The following is a 23,249-nucleotide window of genomic DNA, read 5'->3' on the forward strand; positions in this document are numbered from 1 at the left end:
AATCATATGTTAAAAAACAAAACAAAAAAAAGTGCTCTTAGGCTTCTTTACAGTAGTGGTTGTAATTTCAAAATATCTGAAGTTCTCATTCTTTAATGAGTAAACGTCCTTTTAGAAAAGTGGTTGATATATTAAGGTTGGGTTTCCTGCTTACATGTATCTGAAACAGTACTCTCAACCTTTCAGCTCTCCCTGTTCTACTTCCAGGGAGGTCTTCACTTCAGAAATCCAAGACTCATATTCATCCAGCTTGGTGTCAAGTGGGCTGTTGCTGCCAGAATTATCTTGTGATTATTTGAGAGATGTATCAGTTTCTTCTGAAGTACAATCAACTATAGAAGCCTTTGTAGCAGGTGTGTAACAAGGCAAGTGCCCAGCTGCTGCAGCAACTACTCTTGGAGCTACCCTGTCAGTGAACATGAGGACTCAGCGGCCTCATGGAAGGCTCCAGGGAGCAGGGTGCAGTTCTTTGGAGCCTTATGTTTCTTTGGCAGCTCTTCATTAAAAAAAAAAAAAAAAAAAAAAAAATGTGTTCTCAGCACCAATATGAAGGTGTAAATAAGGAATGTTAAACACTTTTCTTCCCAGCTACAATATCTAAGAGGAAATCACTTACAAAAGTAGTATTGTGATTACAGCAATTGTATTAGTGTGAAGTAAGCTGAGCTTGCTTTCACCATACATTGGTAAGGTGTTTGGTTGTGAACATGGCGTAAAGGCTTGTAAGTAGAGAATACTTCCTACTATCTGTTGATAAAAAACTTCAGAGCTTTTATGAAAAGTGAATTTGCTCCATTTGGAAATCTAAGATTTACACAGTAGATTTTTCTGAAGTTTATTGTAAAAATTCAATGTCTAGCAACACCAGAGTATACTACATAGTGGATCATAATGTGTTAGAGCCAGTAAATCAGTCCCATTTCTGATTTATAAGCCATAAAAAATGGTGCAGTGTCTGTTGGAAATTAATACCAAGAATTGGAACATTGGGATAAAGTTTGGCATTGCCTGGGTTTGAGTGGCTTAATGGGGAGGTGTCTGGAAATTCCCTGTGGTATTTAAAATTGAGGTGGATTAACTTGGTAGATCTGGTATACAATATAAACTCTGCTTACCCACAACACATACACACTTATTTTCATTCTGGTTCCATAGGACATGCTGTATATGTCCTAGATTTTTGGTTTAACATCACCAAGTAACTTTAAATGCTTCTTGGAAAACTAGCAAAATAATACTTTAGTGCTTTGAGGCAGAAAATGTAGAACAAATCTTTTTGAGATAGTGGAGCTTTAAAATATTTTTGCTAACATGTTAAGAAAATTAGGCAAAGGCTCCTGGAGGTATGATTATTAACTACTTTTTAGGACTCTTTCAGCGAGATTGGGGTATAATATTGGGGGTAGGAGAGAAACAATCAGCCTACCCATAACCACCTACTTCAGCCTTTTCAGTTGTTGGAAATCTTGGGCTTCCAAGTGATATTCCATTTGAACAAAGGGTTTGTTGGCTCAGAAAGTGTTAGGAAATTTCTCTCCTGAAGATCTTTGTTTTGCAGATTCTTTAGAGGTATTAGTTTTTCCTGGGCATAACTTTTAGTTTTTAGCAGTAACTGACAGTTGAGCTTTGCATTTATATGTGGGTTACTTTTGTATCCTGTTTTGGGGCACCTTTTAAGAATGTGAATGATGGACCATCTTTTTCAACACTTTGGAGTTCATTGCTGTCTCAAGCTAATCCTAAGCTTAACTCCCCATTCTTAAGAGTTGTGAACTCCTTTGTCCACCTGTTGTGAGCACCTATTCTGAGCTAGGAATTATGGGAGCATCAAAACTTCAGGGATCATCCAAAAAGATAAACTGAGATAGAGCTCACTGATGTCCACTATCTTTTATTCGTGTTGGTTTAACAATTGCACTGCTCAGTATAATTAAGGAAATCAAATAATGTTACATGTACTACATCTGTTTTAGTGGTTTGGGTGTGTTATAGTCTCTTCATTGTTTTTGTTACGTACTGCCAGTAGAGCAAATGAATTTTATTTTTCCATCAGGGTCCTTATGTGAGTCAAGTAGGGATTGTGGTGAACCAAACTATGGTTCTTTTTGAAGTGAGAGTCGCATTTTAATGATAAAACCATTTCACAAGCATTCTGCGCTTAAAGCAGGATGCACTTTCCAATATGTTTATTCATGTTATTCATTGTTTGTCAGCTGTTTTAGTTTGGTCCTGGGTTATCCTTTAAAATTATTTCACCTCTACAAAAGTCTGATCTGTAGTGACAGAGCTCAGTGGTTAGCTGAAGTGGATTTGGGGATTTACTGCAAAAGGGACATGAGGGAACTTAAGCTCATAGAAGGGGTTATGCAGGTGTATACATTTGTCGTAATGGGTGTACATTGTTTCATGTAAACTGTTGATAAAATGGATTAAAAAAGGAAAAATAATTTCAAAGATTTTATTTGTCAGAGAGAGAGCACACAATGCAGGAGCCTCATGCGGGACTCAGTCCCAGGACCCTGGGATCATGACCTGAGCCAAAGGCAGACGCTTAACCAACTGAGCCACCCAGGTGTCCCAGGAAAAAATGTCATATTTGGGGTTTACCTGAGAATTAGACAAAAGATACAGAAGGAACAGCAAAGTTAAAATCTAGAAAATAGTATTACAAAGGCTAAAAGGCTATGAGTAGGCTTAATAGGATGTTTTCATACCATATGTAAATTTAGTTTATTAGAACTATGAGAATTTATAAATCTGAGAAATGGTTACTTGATCGTGGAAATTCGATAAAGCTCTGTCAGACTGAGAGTTACTGTTGGGTTTCTAAAAGGAATTCTCTTTTTTTCTAAGGGTGAGGGTGCTCAGGAGACAAATTTTTTTCCTTTTAAAAAATTTGATCGTCACCATCTCTAGGGCTAACTGTTCTGTGCCTCAGTGTCTTCACCTCTAAAATGGGGGTAATACCGTTATTATGGTTTTAAGGGTTGAGAAAATTAATATGTATAAAGTATTTAAAACAGTGCCTGGTACGTTGCCCTAAAAAATGCTGTTAAGAATGTGGGCATTCAGCAGGTAAGTAAGACTGGATCTCATGTTTTTAAGTATTGAGGATCCTGATGCTAGAGGAAAACTTCCCTTTTCTGTAAGGACTGCAGCTATAGGAAATTGAGGTACATATTGTTGTGACTTTAGACTTTTTGGCAGCAGTTGCCTTGGAGGTCCATGATTGATAACCTAACGTTCCCAGTTAAATACATAGAGACTTAGCAGTCTCATGAACTGAAATGTTAGGCTGAAGATCTTAAGTATTTTTCATTATTAATAGAATAAATGAAAGGGGTTGACCACAAAGATTTGTGATGCTAAACTTAACTGAAGGTTTCAACTGTACTTTCTTACACCTACCTTTGAATTGATTTTTTTTTTTAATAACCTTTATCTTTTCTTTTTCCCTTAGTGCACAGTTGAATATCCGCCTAAATTGTTAAAGGTTGTTTAAAATAAATATGTATCCCCAGGCCTAGAATGTCTGCTTTCTGGGCACAGGCTTACATCAGTCCTTATATAACAACCTTTAGAGAATGTCCAGGCTGCAGTTTTCACTTTACTGCCTAAGTATTAAGTCTCACTTAGATAGGCCTAAGCTAACTCCTTTCATAAAATATCCTCAACTTTTCTGTTTCTGCTGTTGCTTGAAAGATTTGGTGAGCTAAACTGAATGTAGTTGACTTCTTGGAAATGAAGTTGTGTTTTAACGTTAAGAAAAACTGAGTATTGGTTGTATATCATGGAATTTAATATTATGACTTAATGGAATTTGTTTTGGTGCATTCAGAAAGCTGACCCTTTGAGAACCATTGAAATGGAGTATACCTTTAAGATGAGGGCCATCACCGAAGGTGAACACGAGCCCATAGAGTAGCATTGGAGGGAGGGAAAGGGAGAATCAAGAACACAGGAAAGGCTGTGCAAGTTTTAAAATAGATGGTCAAGAGCTGGTCTGTGCGCATTAATGTGGCAACCAGAAATCAGTACCAGACAGTGAGTATCCTGTCTGGAGGACTTGTTTTGCTAATGGACTTTTTATTTATGTTAAAAGAAATCCTTGCGTAAAGTAACCTTTAAGGACCAGTGTGAATTCGGCAAAGAAGATAAATAGTATATGCTACCCAGAGGAGAATGGGTGTTCTGGGGGAGGGGAAAGATTTCTTCTGTAGGAGAGAGATTGGATTAGCCTGCCTTTTTAGAGTTCTTAGTAAATGGTTTAGGATGTACCAAGTGCCTAGCTTGTACCTAGTTTTGTTTTTATTTTTTATTATTATTTTTTTAAAGAATTTATTTGAGAGAGAGAAAGAGCATGAGCAGGGGGAGGGTCAGAGGGAGAAGCAGACTCCCCACGGAGCAGGGAGCCCGATGTGGGACTCCATCCCAGGACTCCAGGATCATGACCTGAGCCGAAGGCAGTTGGCTCAACCAACTGAGCCACCCAGGCGTCCTAGCTTGTACCTAGTTTTAAATTATGCTGGCATTTTTGTGTTTCTGGCAATTGACAACTTAATTTTAGCTCTATTCTGAAGCAACACTTAAGTATTTGTTTTTTAAGATTTTATTTATTTATTTTACAGCCACAGCGGGAGAGGGAACACAAGCGGGGGAGTGGGAGAGGGAGAAGCAGGCGTGATGCGGGGCTCAATCCCAGGACCCTGGCATCATGACTTGAACCGAAGGCAGATGCTTAAAGACTGAGCCACCCAGGCGCCCCTTAAACAAGTATTTTTTATTCGTATGCTATACTTTTTTTTTTTCCAGCAGCCTTTTGAGGAAGTAGTTAATATAATTAACTGAAGTTTAGAGAAATTGAGCTAGGATCACATAGCAATTAAATGATAGAGCCACAACCACATGAGTCTTTCTGATTTCTAGTCCAATAAGGGTTTCAGCTTACTTCATAAGAAACTTTAACATTGCTAACCTGATGTAGCCGGTACCATTTTCAGATTGAGGTGAGACCTAGGCAGTCTATCAAAGCTACAGATGGTCTGTTAAAGTCACTCTCCACCCCCACCCATTTCTTTTATTTCACTTTGCGCTTACTGTAGAATTTAGAAGACATATCTGCAGTTACCTGCTAGCACGCCATGGGATATGGCTGGTAGTGTATTGAAGCTTAGACCAGTATTTTAATTTCTTGGCTGCAGATAGGTATTTCACTAGTTTTCTTTACTTAGAATGAATTTTTACTGAAAATTGTGTTATGAAAAAAAGCAAGATGAATAATACACACTGGTCTACAACTCTGTAAATAAGGTGGTCATATTGACTGGTAATAAACTGCACATGTGTGGATTATCTTAAATTGTCATATTGAGCTCAATTTTTAAATGTATAAAATATAGTCACTTTAAAATGGGCACTAAAAGATATTGAATGATCCCAGTGTATCTGCAAGTGTTAAGTGAGCACAGATTCCTCACTAAATTAGGCACTTAGCACACTTTCATTGACAACTCCTACACTAAGGTTAACTAGTGAAATAATACAGACTTTGAAAAAACTTCTATTTTGACAGTTTGTTGCATATTCTAAGGACCCAGACATAAGGCTTGGTGGCCCGTCTCTTGTTTTTCCTGGTTTATGACTTTCGGCTTTGTGGAATACGGCTGAGATGAAAGGATTTCTTGACGATGCAAACTACTCCGTTGGCCTGTTGGATGAAGGAACAAACCTTGGAAATGTTATTGATAACTATGTTTATGAACATACCCTGGTAAGTGTGCCATATCACAATTCTCAGATACAGTGTTTATAAATTTCTGAATTCTAAAACATTGCTCTGTTTCCAGGATGTTAGTCTGATAAAAGTACTTTCTTCAGATGTTACCTTTTCCAGGTTGTCTTAATTTGATGCCCCCACTTCCCTTGAGTAGTGATGAAGTTTTCTTTCTAGCCCACATTAAAACAAATGCTTCCTAACAGCTCTTTCACTGCTGTGCATTTTAGCACTCAGCTCTCGTGTGTTCTGTTTTCTTGATATGTTGCTGTCCTCCTAGTCACTACATGGCTTCTTACTAATTTTTCTCAACTATATGCTTGAGTAGATTGTAATTTATGTTTCAGTTAATCTTGGTTGTATATTGGCTGAGAAGTTGATAAGTTACACAGAATGCTTACTCTCTATTGCACCAAGTGTCAGCTTCTACAGACTCATATTCACTGCTATGTAAGATTATTTTTGTTTTGTACTTAGTGATAGAATTAACTTTTTTGTAACATTCTTTGTAGGTCAGATAATGATCTTTGAAATATTCCTTTCATTCATTCTTGTCCTACAATCTTGAATTATCCCACATTCAGTAACATTTAGTGAGGGTTAGTCTGAAACCGTTTTCTCTCCTAGCAGTGTCATCTAATTATATGGCTCAAGAGTGATTACAACCGAACATCTTGTGGGTTGTTTTGTTTTTAAATCCCAGTTCTCTTGCTGGTAGCCATAGTTGCCTTGGATTTTTTTTGTTTTTTGTGTGTTTCTTTTTTGGGGGCTTAAAAATAAATTTTCTGTCTCTAGAACATTAGGGATGGCATATCTTGAAAGGATGGAGTAACTTGAGTATAACTGTCCCATATCTGCCATGCAAAAACCATAATTTCCAATCATGTCTATTTCCTGGTCAGTATGTTCCAATAATGTACATTTTCAGGTGTGTATTAAAGAACTGAAAGCAGTAATACTGTCTTCGTGGCTTTTCAAACAATATTTAGATGTGTATTATAAATATTTTTATTTTTTTAAAGATATTTATTTGACAGCAACAGAGGGAACACAAGTGGGGGGGCGGGCAGTGTGAGAGGGAGAAGCAGGCTTCCCACTGAACAGGGAGCCCAATGCGGGGCTCCATCCCAGGATCCTGGGATCATGACCTGAGCCGAAGGCAGACGCTTAAGGACTGAGCCACCCAGGAGCCCCTATAAATAAGATTATTGTCTGCCGTCCAACCTTACTGCTTTGCCTGACATGTTATAGTCCTTTTACCTCTAGGGTAGCTATGTTAAAATCATTTTATAGATCTCCCAGATCCCTAATTAAAATCTGTTTCTAGTTTTGAGGGAAGAATATCCTTAATCAGGTTTATCTCACATTTAGTGTGCTAGTGTATTTTTTAAATATAATTTTGTCATCTCTTTGTCATCTCTACTAACTTTGTCTCCTTAAACATCGGTTCCTAATGTTGCTTTGTTGTTTTACCATCCTGTTGTTAGGTGCAATTTATAATGGAGATATGTAGCTTATTTTGTTAACATTCCTGATTCTACTCACTGTAATAGGAAATTAGATCCTGACCTATCAAAGTGAATATACTTTAAACAGCATAGGAAAGCATGGAATGAAACAGGTGGTCTCCTCCTCCTCTACTCCCCCAAATGGAGACAATTATGAAGTAGAAAGTCCCTATAATTGATAATTTTTTAAAAAGCAAAGTAGAGAATATTTTATATGCCAGCTTAGCGCAGTAAGAAGTCAAGTTTAAAAAGAAAAAGGTGTTTGGATTCTCCTGTGTTTGCTGAATCTAGCTTAATTACTCTTAAGCCTTAAATGTAGTAGTGTATGTAAATGTATATATCGGCTCATTTGTGGAGGAAAAAAGGAGTTCTTTACTACTTACGGTACTCTTATTTTCAATAGTTCTTTGATTTTTTTTTTCCATGATCATAACAGACGGGGAAAAATGCATTTTTTGTGGGAGATCTTGGAAAGATTGTGAAGAAACACAGTCAGTGGCAGAACATAGTGGCTCAGATAAAGCCATTCTACACAGTAAAGTGCAACTCTGCTCCAGCTGTACTTGAGATTTTGGCAGCTCTTGGAACTGGATTTGCTTGCTCTAGTAAAGTAAGTATTTTTCATTATTTTGTCACTGAACTGCAACGTTTTAGAACTCGACTTTAACTTTTGGTTACAGTAGTTAGAAAAATTGCAAGAAGTCTCAGTTTTGGATGTTTTTAAACTCTTGTGTAAATTTGCCGCCTAATGGAAATTTACAGACTTTTCAGGTGTACCAGTGAAAGGAAAGTTTCAGTGAGAAGAGACTTTAAAAAGCTTTTTTTTTTTTATATCTTTAATCAGGAACTTTTTATTTGTTCCTCATTCTTAGGTTAGAGCTAGCTAGACCATTAACTTCCAATGAGAGCAAAATAATTCTAAACCATGAGATTTCTCTGATGGTAGTTACCTTTTTGAAGGATTTTAACACAGGTAGTTTAAAGTATAAAGTAGTAATTAAATGAAAAGTAATAGAAATGTTGCTTTTTAGATGACACTATTTAAAATGTTTTTATAGACTGAAATGGCTTTAGTGCAAGAATTGGGCGTATCTCCAGAAAACATCATTTATATAAGTCCTTGCAAGCAAGTGTCTCAAATAAAGTATGCAGCAAAGATTGGAGTGAACATCATGACTTGTGACAATGAAGTTGAATTGAAGAAAATCGCACGTAATCACCCAAATGCTAAGTAAGTGTAAAACTAAGTATTATGGCTTAGGGTTTGGGTTTGTCTTTGGCTTGGGAAAAGTACATTTATGTAGAGCAGTGGTGTGTATTATAATTATTTTTTTTAACTTATTTAAAATTCCTATATGGAAAATGCTAATAGCATTTTATTGGCTGCCCACTTCTGATCCTTCTTGTAGAGATGGGATGAGATAAGGACAGTTCGGAATATGAATTTATATTCTTTAATTCAAGGAAGAAAATGTGGTTGTTGGAATAATAAAATGAGGGCCACAGCTGTATTTTCATAATCACATCAACCCCTACTAGTTATTTATCATGTTGGGGACAGGATGTTTGTTGGTCAGCTTCTTTTCCTAGTTGGCTGAGGATTTAATCTGCCTTTGGCTGTAGTTCCTAAGTGTTTGTCCTTAGTGACATTGTCTTAGGAACCTAGTCTGTAGATTAGAGGGGTTTCTTTTTTTAAGACCCACTCTTCTCTTTGAATAGGAAGTTTAACATATTTTTTTTTACTTGTACGTGCATGTATCACAAGATTTTTTTTAATTAAAAAGTTTACTTTTTAAAAGCAAATTTCGTGAACTGGTATGTCAAGAACACTTTAGGATCTACTAAAATTGTATTAGTACAAAATTGCTTTTTAATGGGTTATTACATGTGTTCCTGAAAATGTATCATATCCATATTTTCCTTGTACATTTATAATTTTCTTACTGACTTTGATGGTATTCTTAGGTGTCCTGACAGGATTGAGTACCCTGAAAACCTTTGTTTGGATAAAGGCCTTTTGGGGGAAATTTTAGTGAACCACTTGTCTCTAGAAAAATCTTTCTGTTACTGTGATCTTCTGAAGATAAGCTGTGATTTGGGGTTACTGTGTTAATTGTAAAGTGGATGGTACATTCTTAATAGAGCTCATTCTACCCATAGGAAGAATAATTTGCTTTTATGAGACTTAACCCCTTTTGATCAGCAGTCATTCATCAGGACTTCCTTGGGAAAACAGTCTTACAAAACAGCATTTGCATATTTGTGGGTTTTAGCAGTTTGTAATTACTTGAGTATCTCCTGAGACCGTCTCAATCATTTATCTTGGTTGTCATGATTTGGAAGAAAATACCAAGTAGATTTGAATCAGTATCTAAAAGGCTACTGTTTAGACACATAAAATAACTCGAAGCTTGCCAATTTTTTTAATAAGATGGAAGAGATTAATAGGAATTTTCAGAATAAGTGGTAGAAGATTAGCTGGAACAATTTAGGAAACTTGAAACATGTAAAAAGCCCTGATATTTTTCACTGAAAGACAATGATGGCATTGCTATTCAATTTAGTCTCTCTAGGTGGTTTTATGGACTGATGGACTTCATTTGAAAGTAATGTCGTCTTTCATTGCAGAGCCCAACTGACTCTTGCTGCTACAACAGAGTCTTAACTTCCTGCATTTTCCAAATTCCCATCCTTGTAAGCGTCATGCTTTAGGCCCTAATGGCTAGTTTTTTCTCTATACAGGATTGTTTTTCATTAGGTTCACTTGATTCAACCGTCGCTGGATTTGGGAGCAATGGCAACATAATCAACATACTTCCTACAATCTTCAGGCTTCACATGTGCTGATGATGATGTAAACCAACTCTGCCCCAATCATCTTCCCCTTCTCTTAGGGTCTTACTACATATTGCAACAGAAGATAATATTGGAAGCGAAGAGGGTAACATGAAGTTTGGCACTACCCTGAAGAACTGTAGGCATCTCTTGGAATGTGCTAAGGAACTTGATGTCCAAATTATTGGGGTTAAGTGAGTATTTTGTTTTAAGCTTCCATCTTGTGATAAATCTTTGTCTTTCTGAGGATAGATTATTTAACACTTCATTTGCATGAAGTCTGATAGATTGAATTTTCAGTTTAATATTTATTTTTTTAGTCTAGGAAAAACAAGTATGTTTTATCCTTCATATAATTTTGTACATATACCTCCCCCTTCCCTAATTAAAAGATAAAATAATAAATAAAAATTAGTAATGTAAAACCACTCCTTTTAAATTGAAGGGAGAGGTTATACTAGAATTCTAAAGAATACCAAAATAATATTCATCTGAGTTGTCATTTGGTTTTTTTTTCACCCCATCTTTAAATTTTTTTCCTTCTCTTTTTAATCCCTTGGGCACACCAATACGACGCTGTGTTACTTTCTTGATTTTTATGTGTGCAGAAATGGATACCCAGATTTAATGATTTGACCATAATCTCAGAACTGATCTGAGTCAGATCTGGAGCACAAAGCTCCACAGTTTTTGAGATGCCAGTCCATTGCTAATCTTACTACAGTACAAGATCTTGCTTTTTAAATATAAAGATGGATAAAGAACCACCACTGTTAAGTTTAATTCTGTCTTAGGTGAAAAATATTGACATATATTTGAGAGTTCTCATATTTCTATTTTTTAAAGTTAATATACAGTAAAATTGACTTGGGTTTATACTTTATATGAATTTAATAAATTTGTGTAACCACTGCCACGATCAGGATACAGAACCATATTTCAATTAAATTTTAAGTATTCTGTTCTGAATTTCTGATAAGTATCTCTTAAGTAATACTAACAAGTGTTAGTAATACTCAGCTGAATTAATGTTCGTTTTTATTTCACAGTAGACATTTTTTTATTTCATCAGATAAAACTATCCATTCAAATTAAAGATTTCATGACCCAATTTTATTGCTGGTGCTTGTTACTTTACTATGTATACATAAAAGCATGCCCTTATCTGATAGTTATAAAGCCTGTCTGATAACTCATTGTTAAAAATTCTTTATAAAGTTACAGTATTACTCAAACATTGTCTTTTCTGAAAGGCTGGTTATTAGAACTTGGATAATTAGAGCCTTGTGCTTCCAATTCTTTAAATATTTGCTAAGGTTACTGTGTCAATATGGTGAATGAGAACCGAAAAGAATTACGGGAAGGGCCTCTGAAATGTACTGATGCTTTAAATTTATTACTCTTTCTTCCAGATTTCATGTTTCAAGTGCTTGCAAAGAATCTCAAGTATATGTACATGCTCTATCTGATGCTCGATGTGTGTTTGACATGGCTGTAAGTTTTTCTCCTTAAATTATTTTGATATTTTAAGCCAGGATCTTATTTTTCCTTTTTTCTTCATCTCTTCTCAAAGATTTTATTCATTTGAGAGTGAAAGTGCGTGCACCCAAGTGCGCATGCCCTAGAGCAGGGGGTGGAGCAAGAGGGAGAGGGATGAGCAGACTCCCAAGCAGCAAGAGTTCTATACAGTCAACATTTTTTAAGTGGGTAAAGGGATGAAATAGTAATTTACTTGCATATGTCTATAATACAGTGCAGACATCATCAGGAAGACGGTATATACACAACACTGAATAAATCTATTTCTGTTGGTAGAGACCCAGAACCATTGCCATACTAAGGATTAGAACAGATATTAGTTGGGAAGGGGTTTTTGAAATGTCCTTGTAGTCATAGCAGTTTGGATAAGCATTTAAAGTATTTTTTTTCCATCTCTAGGGAGAATTTGGCTTCACAATGAACATGTTAGATATTGGTGGAGGCTTCACAGGAACTGAATTTCAGTTGGAAGAGGTAAACTTTGTTCAGTGGATGGATATACTGGAATAATCTCATTTCTTTGCTACTTAAGTGGTAGATACAGACAAGGGTTTAACAATGGCAGGAAATAAACCCTGTAACAAACATCTGCTTAAAATTTGATTCTAAGAAGATGAAGAGGCAATGAGAAGATCTAGCTAACTTTGAAAAGCTTAATAAAATTCTATGAACTCTATAGCATAACTTAAAAAAGTTTGTATTCAGTTTCTGCTCTAATGGAGTACTTGATAGTACAAATAAATTTATAATTTGGACAGTTATAAGCTGTTTTATCCGATACACATTACTAATCTTCCTGCTCTGCCTTCCATCCCTCATTCTGTAATATCTGGAAACTGATTTGATGTTTTGCTCCTTCATTGCTGTTGTTTAGGAGTATAGAAACATGACTTTAAACAGTCACCAGTAGCTATTTGCTATTGGGATTATGAAATTTTTAAAATTAATGCCATTCTGATAATATAAACTTTGATGTCTCAAAAGTCTGCTTAATTGCTTGAAGATAACTGGTAAATCAACTTTCTGGTCTGTAATTGGAACTACTTTGGTTTTAAATTTTCTAGGAAACCTATCAATCTCTTAATGTGACTTATCTAGTTCAATATTGAAATCATAATGTGGCGTTTAAAATTCATAGGTTAATCATGTTATCAGCCCTTTGTTGGATGTCTACTTTCCTGAAGGATCTGGCATTAAGATAATCTCAGAACCTGGAAGCTACTATGTGTCTTCTGCATTTACACTTGCAGTTAATATCATTGCAAAGAAAGTTGTTGAAAATGATAAATTTTCCTCTGGAGGTAAGTTACAAAGTTTATGATTTTGTTTCTGTTCGATAAATTCATCTTCAAACTAATAGCAATTATCTGATACTAGTCGAGTGTAAAATACTGTAGGACATGGACATTTATGGATTATGAGGTTGTGGGTGATCTTTAGCCAGCTGTAAGCAGCTGGGGAGCATTTTAAAATGCCCTCTGAAGTTGCCATAAGACCTCTGAAATCTAACTCTTGGTTCTGATGTTTAGATATGCATATTTTATTTATTATTATCATTTTTTTGGAGACACCCCAAGCCCATGTGAGGTTAGGGTGGGGCAGAGGGGGAGAGAGAGTTTTAAGCAGACTCCCTGCCCAGTGCAGAGCCTGAGATAGGGCTCAATCTCATGACCCTGAGATCATGATTTCAGCCAAAATCAGGAGTCAGTTGCTTAACCGACTGAGGCACCCAGGTGTCCCTAGTTATTCTTAGATAAACTTCCCCCAGATGATTGATTGTCCTATCTTGTTAAGAACCACTGTTTTATTGTAATGTCTCTTGTCCTGTTCCTCTTAGTCAGATGAGTCACTGGGAGGATTTACTTTATACTTTTTTACAGAACAATGGCCAACAGAGTCAATCTGTCTCTAGTCAAACCAACAAAAAGGCACTAGACAATCTGTCTTGCTGACAAATACCACTTTAAAAAACGTAGAAAGTACTGTTCTACATTAAGAAGACTTTATTCCTATAGTTTTTTTTTTCCTTAAGTTAGAAGAATAAGGGTTTTTTTTCTTTTGAGTTTTTAAAATCTCTCAAAGTTGAAGAGCTGCAAGAATAATACAAGGAACTTCCCATTCTGATCACTTGGTTAAGATGGTGTCAGGTGGGTTTCTTCATTATAAAGCGGAAAGATAATTTGTAAATAACGTTTTTCTTTTCATACTTTCACCCCATTAGTTTTAACATCAGTGAATTTCTGACTCCATTATTCAGTCTAAGGATAGCTTTCCCTATTTATAATAGTTTAGACTCCTAGATACTTACTGGATAGATTATATAATCGATTATTTTTATTTACTATCCAAAATTGGGGTCCTTTTGACATGCCCCCATCATTCCCTGAGTGGTTCTTTATTTCATGGTACATCAAGATGTTGGTTCTTTACCTGCCTCAGTCCTAGAATTGGCTATTTCTCCAAGGAGAGTGGTATTTTAAAAACCAAGAAAGGAGTGAGTATTGGTTGTGCTCACTACTTCTGACGCATCATTTCATCTAGGCTTTCTCACTGAACAGAACCAGGAAACGGGTGTGTGCATATATATACATAGTACACATAACTATATATCATCAAAAGCTGCGCATGCAGTATACCACATGGTGCATTCTGTTTTTCCTTACGTATTGTAACTCTTCCCAACAGTGAGAAACCTAGCTCCCATTATCCTATACCTACACACATTTGCTTAAGTCTGGAATATGCATATGTTTCCTGAATAGCTAACTCACACCACCGTAAATAACCAAACCACTTAACCTGTAGTTCGGTATCTGTTGAGGGTTGGTTTTTGACATAAGATTTTACTCCCTGTATAAAAATTTAAGTGATAATTTGATAAATTAGTGAAAGCATATACTGACATCCCTATAAAAACGTAAATTTCGTATCAGAATTTTTTCTTCCCAGGTTTGTTCCTTTGCCAGACAGCCATTACTGTGACGGCTTTTGCACCATTGAGTAGTTTGGGCTGCCCTCAAACTTCATATAAATGGAATCATCTAGCATGTATTTTAGGACAGCTCAGTATAGGGGTGCCTGGGTGGCTCAGTCGTTGAGTGTCTGCCTTTGGCTCAGGTCATGATCCCAGGGTCTTGGGATTGAGCCCTGCATCGGGCTCCCTGCTCCGTGGGAAGCCTGCTTCTCCCTCTCTCACTCCCCCTGCTTGTGTTTCTCTCTCTCTCTCTCTCTCTGTCTCTCTCAAATAAATAAAAATAATCTTAAAAAAAAAAAAGCTCAGTATAATGTCTGATTGAACTACTTTGTTTCATGTTTATTGCTAATATTCCACTGTGAATAGACAATTTATCCATTATCTTTGCTGATGAATATTTGGTTGTTTCCAGTTCTGGGCTATTATGAATAAAACATAACATTCTTGTTTAAGTCTTGTGGACATTTTTCATTTCATTGGGGAAATGACTAAGAATAGAATTGCTGGGTCACAGTAGATGTTTTTAAAGATTTCAAAGTGGTATTTTACTCTCCCACTGGTGGTTTATATGTGCAAGTTCTGATCCCCCACTTCTATTGATTTTTTTGTATTGTCATTTTTTAATTTTATCCATTCAATAGGTGTGTGGTGGTGGAAGCTCATTGTACTTTTAATTTGTATTTACCTGGTTACTTCTGTAGAGCACTTTTTTCATGTGTTCATTGGTCATCTTCCTTTGTGAAGTATGTTTTCAGTTTTTTAGGCTGTTTTAAGGTATGATAGTATATATTAGGTTTTTTCAAGTTAATTTAAATATTTGGGGAAATGTGAAAACTGAGTATTCTATAAATATTCAGTCTGCTATGCCTTACATAGTTTTAACTGTATTAGACATTTTAGTGTAAATTCATCCTCATTTTTTCTGCTTTATTTCAGTAGAAAAAACCGGAAGTGATGAACCAGCCTTCATGTATTACATGAATGATGGTGTTTATGGTTCTTTTGCAAGTAAACTGTCTGAGGACTTAAATACCATTCCAGAGGTTCACAAGGCAAGTTGTATTACAAATAATAGAACTGCTTATTTGGCAGTTTATTAACTGACTTTTTTTTTTAAGGTGCATCCCAATTTTTGGAGGAATACTTTAGGATGGGGAATATTGCCCTTTTTTGAGGATTTGCCTTCCTTAGATGGAGTTAAGAAGCATCATTGCCCTTCTAGGCCTGCCTTTTATAGGCATATTGAATCTGATCTAATGAAAAATCCACCCTCAGATTCAATACCTGTATGAACATGAGTAAAAACTTAATTTAAAAAGTTTCTTTTTCCCTGACAGAAATACAAGGAAGATGAGCCTCTGTTTACAAGCAGCCTTTGGGGTCCGTCCTGTGATGAGCTTGATCAAATTGTGGAAAGCTGTCTTCTTCCTGAGCTGAATGTGGGAGATTGGCTTATCTTTGATAACATGGGAGCAGATTCTCTCCATGAACCATCTGCTTTTAATGATTTTCAGAGGCCAGCTATTTACTACATGATGTCATTTAGTGATTGGTAAGGTACTGTTTTCATTTTAAAGCTGATTGGATATTTGAGGTGACATTAAATGTTGGCTAATAATTTTAATTCTGTAACAAATGCCTAACTTACAAGTAATAGCAAAATGCTCCTCTGTTCAGGGTTATTGGAAGACTCGTTCCTTTATGATCTGATTTCATTGTCTACTTGTTATGTGTTAGTGTGGTCTTTGTGCTTAAACTTAGAATTACGGTTTTGTGTTTGGTTTTTTGAAAGGTATGAGATGCAAGATGCTGGAATTACTTCAGACACAATGATGAAGAACTTCTTCTTTGTGCCTTCTTGCATTCAGCTGAGCCAAGAAGATAGCTTTTCCTCTGAAGCTTAAACAGGCATCAGTGCTTCTTTAGATCTGAAGTTGCAGGTTAAGCTTGTCTGGTCTACATTCCAGTGTGAAACAAATTCAAACAATCTTACTCTGTTAATTCTATTGGAAACAAAATCTATTAGTAATAGCTATTTGGGACCAGACAAAATCAGCTTTCATCTATAATTCATTGGGGGGTAATTGGGAGATTTAGATAATGTATCCAGATTTAAACTTACCAGTTTGTCCTACCCCTTAAGCATTTAAAATAAAATATGCAACAAAATGGATGACTTAGTGGAGATGGAAGCCCATTAATTGGGTTCCCCATTAAATCGTTTACATACAAGTACACAGTTTTTATACTAAGGATTCATGTTGAAAAGTCTTGTAAAGTTAAATGTCTTTCACCCAGATATATCAAATGTCAGTGGAAGACCAGTGTGACTTCATTAGATACGTTTAGTGTATTTAGAATGTGTAAATTTGTGCTTTGAACTGTAGTTTAATAAATGTAAAATTGCATCATAGTATTTGTTGTATTTGACCTAATGTAACCCTTGTATGATTGCAATAAAATTTTGTGTAGATTTTACTGTTTTTTCAGGCTAAAACTTTGGGAAAGGGGGCTAGCTAGCAAAGGTAGTTTTGAAATAGATGTGTATATGGACTGTTTTGAAGGTTTTGTTTTTTTTTTCCTTTATAGCCCATTTAAGTTTAGTTTGGCTCAGTACATTTTTTTCAGTTATTTAAATAGTAATTTAAGTAAAATGTTTGGTAAATCATTGTGAAGTTCAGATTCATTATGGAGAGTTGATGTGCAGTAAGCATGATGTTTAACAATTTTAACACCAAAAATGTTAATTCTGCATAAACCAATTGTAATAATAGGTGTTTCTGTATAGATAGAATGCATAGAATACCTTAGTAAATCTTTGAATCACAAATCTTTCGGCTGAAATGGAAGATTCTATTAAATACTTTGAATAAACCTGGGGTGGGGGAGGGAAATAAAATCGCAGAAAACTCTGCAGCGCACTAAAACTTAAAGAAGGGCTACATCTATATCCAGAAACCTGATGCTCTTTTGCACGGAATACTATTTAAATTCAGAGTTGTAAGGGGGTAGGGTGAAGCACACCTGTTCTCAATTTCTTAATTGCAAAGATTTCAGACTTTAGTAGGAATTTGTTTTTAGTTACACTTAGTTTCTTGTTATTTCCCATTTGTTCAGCTTAGTAATTTTAATTCTTTTCATACTAAAATTTTGTGACTGGGGGAAGGGAGTTAGCATTACTAACCTGACAGTTGTTGCCAGGAGTTTGCTTTGTTCACTGCTAGTATATTAGTAATCCTAGATCTCAGAATCACAGTAGTAATAAACAACAGGGGTCATTTTTTCCTAACTTACTCTATGTTCAGATGTGGAATTTCTGTCTCCCAAGAGGAAATGTGACTTCACTTTGGTGCCAATGGACAGAAAATTCTACCTGTGCTACATAGGAGAAGTTTGGAATGCACTTAATAGCTGGTTTTTACACCTTGATTTCAAGGTGGAAAGAAATTGATCATGAATCTCTAATAAATTTCAATCTAAACCAGTAGGTGCTTAATATTTTTGATTTGATTGATGCCCATTTGAATTTCATGGGTTCTAATAATTAAATTTAAGACCCCAGTCCATTGTCATCTATGATTACCCTTGGACTTTACCAAGGTATAATATGGGGTTTTATGCAAAATTCCAAGCTACATGCAACTTTTTTTTAACCGTAATAAAGAGGAGGAATTATTCCCAGTCTTCTTTACATGTTGTGCTTTGTGGTCCAGAAATGGCAGACCTTTTAGAAGATGGTACAACTTTGAGTCCTTGGCTTGACATACATCTCTGAGCTTCATGGCATGTCAACTTTGCCATATTCATAGGAGAGTTCTATGTATAACGGCTCAGAGTTGCAAATTTCACATGTGAATGAGATGGTAACTTTAAGAAATGTCTGTATTGTATTTGAAGACTGTTTGCCATAAATCTGAAGTTTGAACTTATGTATTTCAATTTGGTATGCTAAAAAGTACTGAATTAATGTAACAATCCTTTTTTTTAATGATATTGTAATCTCAGTTCAGAATTTAACTGAAAATATAAAACCCAAATGATTTCTATATAGTAAATTGAACTGTAAAGGTAATTTGTGTGTGATTCTGAATACACAAGATAAAATGTTTTTATTCCTCCTTACGTTTTACTTTGGCTTCTATCATGAAAGAGTTAATTGTGCATATCAACTTTGTATATATTTTAACTTACAAGCATTCTTTCAGAATCTTTATTATAAAGTAGCAAATCTGATAAAATGATGCTGGGCATTACATATGAAAGATTTTGATAAAGTTCAATACATGTAAGCACTAAGATGTTTCCAGGGCCATGTCTTCTAGACCCATTAATTGGCCAGCCTCTTAAATTTTAAGCTTAGACTTAAATAAAATTGATTTATATAAGTTAATAAAATTGATTTATATAAGTTAAGGTAGGTATTCCAAGTAATTGTGGGCACTGTAACATTCAATGCAAATATTGTAGTTAAGAAGCCACTCACTGTTAAATCTTTTTTGTCCCTTGTTGGGGACTTTGTATTTTCTCACTGTAGATACTAGCAACTTGACCAACAGTATAGTAAGAATACTTGCTTACTTGGCTTCAGAGTATAAGATCAGAAAAGAATTAGTAGCCTTCCACATTCAAGTTGTGAATAAATTCTCCAAATACTTCAATTCCTGTCTTGTCCATCCTGAAGGCAGAATAAAAGAATGGTGTATTTGCAGATTCAGGCTTTCATAATGGGAATAAACCTAGCCTAGGAATAAGAAACGAAAAGCGGTTCTGGTCTTTACTGCCACTGCTGGAGGCTAATCTATACCTACTTAAAATAATAAGCTACCAACTTTAAGGTGGTTGTATTTCATAACAAGTTATGATTTTTGGACCTTTTTACTCTGTTGGGACTGCAATCAGATTTGAGTAAGGGTGGTGTGGATTTGATTTTTTTTTTTTTTCCTCCTAGCTCTTTGTTGCTAATTCAGGACAGGAGAAAGTATTGAAATAGGAAAGCATTTTAAGTTTTAAAGAAATTCTGGTAATGTATGATCATCTATTTGGGCAAGTTAAAGTTAATCTGAAAAGTAGCAGTGCCTACTCTTAAATGTTAACTGGGGAAATTTCTTTTTCCTTTGCTTACTACAAATTGTACATACTATTGTAGATCTTAATCATAGTTCAGATCTTCACCGAGAACAGAGAACACAAAACAGCTCCAGGCTCCAGGCACTCTGTCCAGTGTTACACAGTTGAAGAATTTACTTTTATCTGTTGGAAACAGACTGGGCAAACTTCTTAAAAATGACAGTGAATAGAAATTTAACATGCTCATTTTGTGTGTGTTATAACTCCTGAATTCTTTGACCTAACTTCAGCTTCAAAAGCAATTCCATTGTTGAGTGGTCTTTCAAATCCTGGTTCTACCATAATACTGCTTATGCCTGTCAAAACCCTGTGCAGTTGATGGCCTAGTTTGAGAAGTTTGCCACTGGATCAATTACAGAAAGTTTGAAAAGTTAAGAATCTGCAGTTGACAGATGAAGTGATCATGCATTGCCCCCCTCCCCATGTTGTGCAAGAGTGCAAAAGAAAATCTTGGAGTAAACTAGTAGGCTATTACTCAAATTTAGGCCCAGGTAAAGCTTTTCCTAAATAATAGTGCCAGACTCTGGTGTGTGCCTGTGCCTAAAACTTTGCCACCACTCAGTTTTTAGCAGCAGTATGTAAAAGCAGGGATACTTGACTAAAGGTTGGGAATTTTCCCTGGATTTCATTGATTTCCTCCCATCTATTCTGTCTTAAATTGTTTTCTGGGGGGTTTGCTCCACTCCGTATTCCAAGTCTGTTTTTCACTGCTGTGAATTTCCAAGCTAAGGGTGCGGTATCTTTTATCTCAGAATGTCCCTCAGCATTAATTCTTCATGACTTAAACCTACCCTCTTAAGATACTTCCCTTACTCTTCTCGACAGAAAGGAAGCGAGAGTATTTTCCAGGTTTGAATTTTCTCCTTTTCTAATTCTACAAGGATGTAACAACTTGCTGGGGTGAGAGGAGCACTTTATTGGTTCCCCAAAAAGCATCATTTAAAAATGGATGAGTGTTCCCTTCATGTTGCCTGGATAAGAACTGGGTTTAGAGTTAGACCAAAGGGGGGAGGGCATTGGAGTGTAAAGCTGGATGAGAGAAGTTCACATTGAGGAAAATATTCCCAAGTAGGATGATGCTCTGTCCCCTCCCTTTTATGTACAGTCAGTGTTGCTATAATTTGACCTGCTTCCCTAAAAAGGGTTACACTCTGAAGTTGCACCACAGGTTGTTGGAAAATGTTAGGTTCAGAGCACAACACTGTGAGTGCAACATTATTATATGGATAGTAACATTAAAACCTCAGTACAGTTTTACACTTAGTTAAATACACAAGTGGAACAAACCATAGCACTTGGAGAAAGACCCAAGGTTTGTGGAAGTGAGAGGGTTGCAGACTTGTGAAGTGATGGAAGAAGGGTTATCTGAAATTGGAAAGTTCTAACACCAGTTGTGGATGGGTGTGACTCCTAACACTTGGTGAACTGAGGTGGCTGGTAGGTATTTGAGGAATGTGCATTTTTGTATAATCCTAAGCTTGATTCACCTGGGTGTTGCATTCTGCTTTCACTAATGTTTCTAGAAGACAAAAATACTAAGTACCATGAAGTTCATGTTAGCAGTCGTCCCTAATAAAACCAATCACCTTGGAACAAAGCGGTCTCAAAACGTTGTAGAGCTTACATCACTCTGTCAGGAGGGAGTAGAATTGAAAAAAGTACCAATAAAGGATTTCATATCAAGCCTTCACCATCAGCAACCCCACTTTCCAATGACAGCAATTTGGTGGCAGTTGAGCAAATTAAACAGGACACAGACATTGGAAATAAAGCCCAGCCTTAAGCCATGCAGTCAAGGACGAACATCTCCACACACGGCACTGCTGTGTGACAAATGAGAAGCTGTAAGTGTCCTAGAGATTTTTCTCCTCTAATCTCCTTGTTTTGCGTTTGAACAAATAAACAACCAGATAGGTTAAGGAATTTGCCCAAGATTTTACGGCTAGAGCAGGTCAGAGCAGGGATTCCAGCACAACACTTGCTAAACCTGTGTCATTGTCTTGGCTTGGGTTTCTTGGACACAGCCACATGCAGAATGTTGGCTGGAAGTGCTCAGCCCTGCAGAAGACCTTGGAGGAGGATCCCAGTGCCCAGTCCTTAAAAAGGCTATACTGTGTCGGTTTGGTTTGGTTGATTGATTTTTAGGGCTATACTTTATTTAATGTCTAAGGTCAGAACCATAGTTTCTGCCAAGATGTGTATTCGTTGCTAGGTCTGCGGTAACAGTACCACAAACTGGGGGGCTTCAACAACAGTTTATGGTCTCAGTTCTAGAGGCTAGAATTCCAAGATCAAGGCATTCTAAGGGTTAGTGACTTGTGAGGGCCGTGAGGGAAGGGTCTTTTCCTTCTCTCCTTGCCTTGTAGATGGCCATTCTCACGTACACATGGTGTTCTCCCTGTATATATGTCTGTGCCCAAATTTCCCCTTTGATAAGGACACCAGTTATAGTGGATTAGGCTCCACCCTAATGACCTTATGTTAGTTTTAATTACATCTGCAATGACCCTATTTCCAAATAAGGTCGTATTCTGAGGTACTGAGCATTAGGACTTCAGTATGAAATTTGGTGGGACAAAGCGCAAACCAACAGGTATGCTGCCATTCAGAATGGGGCAATATCTGGACCTTGGACCCCTGGCCTGACTGCCTTGGTGGTCCCTGCCTGTCCACTCCTTCCCTCTCAGTGGCTGCTCCTTTCTTCTGCACCCTCCCTTTCTTTGCTTATTAAATGTTCTAGTTTTCCTTCTTTTATCTTTATCTTCCTTTTTTCCTATAGAGAAATCTTTTTTTCCTATTATGAAATTATTTTGTTATAAAAATTGCAGTAATACAGAAAAGTATAAAGAAGATCGTTTTTAAAACTCAACCTGAAAACTCTCCATAACTGCATTTAATATTCGGTAACACTGCCTTCTAGACACCTCTGTTTTCATTCCAACATTCCAACCCCCTTTCTCCTCCCTTGGAAAAGCATAACTTCATTAACACGAGTGCCCAGCATTTTACTTCTGCCACTTCCAATCATTTTTTTCTCACCTAGAGCAGGGAACTGCCTTCAAGTATTACAGGTGGGCTATGACTTGGAGAAGAAAATCCAGGGAGACAGTCTGAAGTCAGTCCACCCCTCAGGTGAGTCCTCGGGGACACTGGCACAGTGATTCAGGAGCCTGGAAATGGTAGATTCAAATTGTACCAAAGGTGTGTGGCTACTTTGCAACTCTCCAAATGGTTCTCTAGGGGAGAGTGAAGCCCGGGGTTCAGACCTCCATGGCGTAGCCCAGAGGGCAACTGAGGGCATGAAAGCATGTCTAAGAACTAGTTCCTTAAGAGTGGCCCCTTTTTGTTCTCAGCATGTTAAACCTTCCTCTCCGCATAACTGTTCCCAGACCAGCAGCTCAGAAGGCCCTCACCCATTTCCTTGTACCTCACTCACCATTCCCAGCTTTAGCCTGCTGACCCACATTGCATGACCCAGAGTATACACAGCATC

At 36.6% G+C, this 23,249-nt stretch overlaps 1 protein-coding gene across 4 annotated transcripts in view; it reads left to right on the forward strand.

Moving 5' to 3' along the window:
- The window catches only part of AZIN1 (antizyme inhibitor 1), a 30,838-nt gene extending 11,796 nt beyond the window's left edge, over nucleotides 1–19,042 (forward strand). Inside the window, exons 3-13 of one of the 4 annotated variants that reach the window (XM_028110378.2) lie at nucleotides 187–353; nucleotides 5,573–5,770; nucleotides 7,718–7,891; nucleotides 8,340–8,512; nucleotides 10,176–10,310; nucleotides 11,529–11,610; nucleotides 12,055–12,129; nucleotides 12,794–12,956; nucleotides 15,566–15,681; nucleotides 15,967–16,181; nucleotides 16,422–19,042. In XM_028110378.2, the coding sequence (XP_027966179.1) occupies nucleotides 5,669–5,770; nucleotides 7,718–7,891; nucleotides 8,340–8,512; nucleotides 10,176–10,310; nucleotides 11,529–11,610; nucleotides 12,055–12,129; nucleotides 12,794–12,956; nucleotides 15,566–15,681; nucleotides 15,967–16,181; nucleotides 16,422–16,533 (1,347 nt within the window). In that variant the 5' untranslated portion in view covers nucleotides 187–353; nucleotides 5,573–5,668 and the 3' untranslated portion in view covers nucleotides 16,534–19,042. The remainder of the gene's footprint in view (nucleotides 1–186; nucleotides 354–5,572; nucleotides 5,771–7,717; nucleotides 7,892–8,339; nucleotides 8,513–10,175; nucleotides 10,311–11,528; nucleotides 11,611–12,054; nucleotides 12,130–12,793; nucleotides 12,957–15,565; nucleotides 15,682–15,966; nucleotides 16,182–16,421) is intronic. The other 3 variants (XM_028110368.2, XM_028110360.2, XM_028110386.2) reach the window with 3 other exon arrangements.
- The last annotated feature ends 4,207 nt before the right edge of the window (nucleotides 19,043–23,249 follow it).

Source organism: Eumetopias jubatus, unplaced genomic scaffold (genome assembly GCF_037043125.1).
Source record: "Eumetopias jubatus isolate StellerSeaLion01/CBP00866 unplaced genomic scaffold, mEumJub1_p1.0 scaffold_4, whole genome shotgun sequence".
Classification (NCBI taxonomy): Eukaryota; Metazoa; Chordata; class Mammalia; order Carnivora; family Otariidae; genus Eumetopias; species Eumetopias jubatus.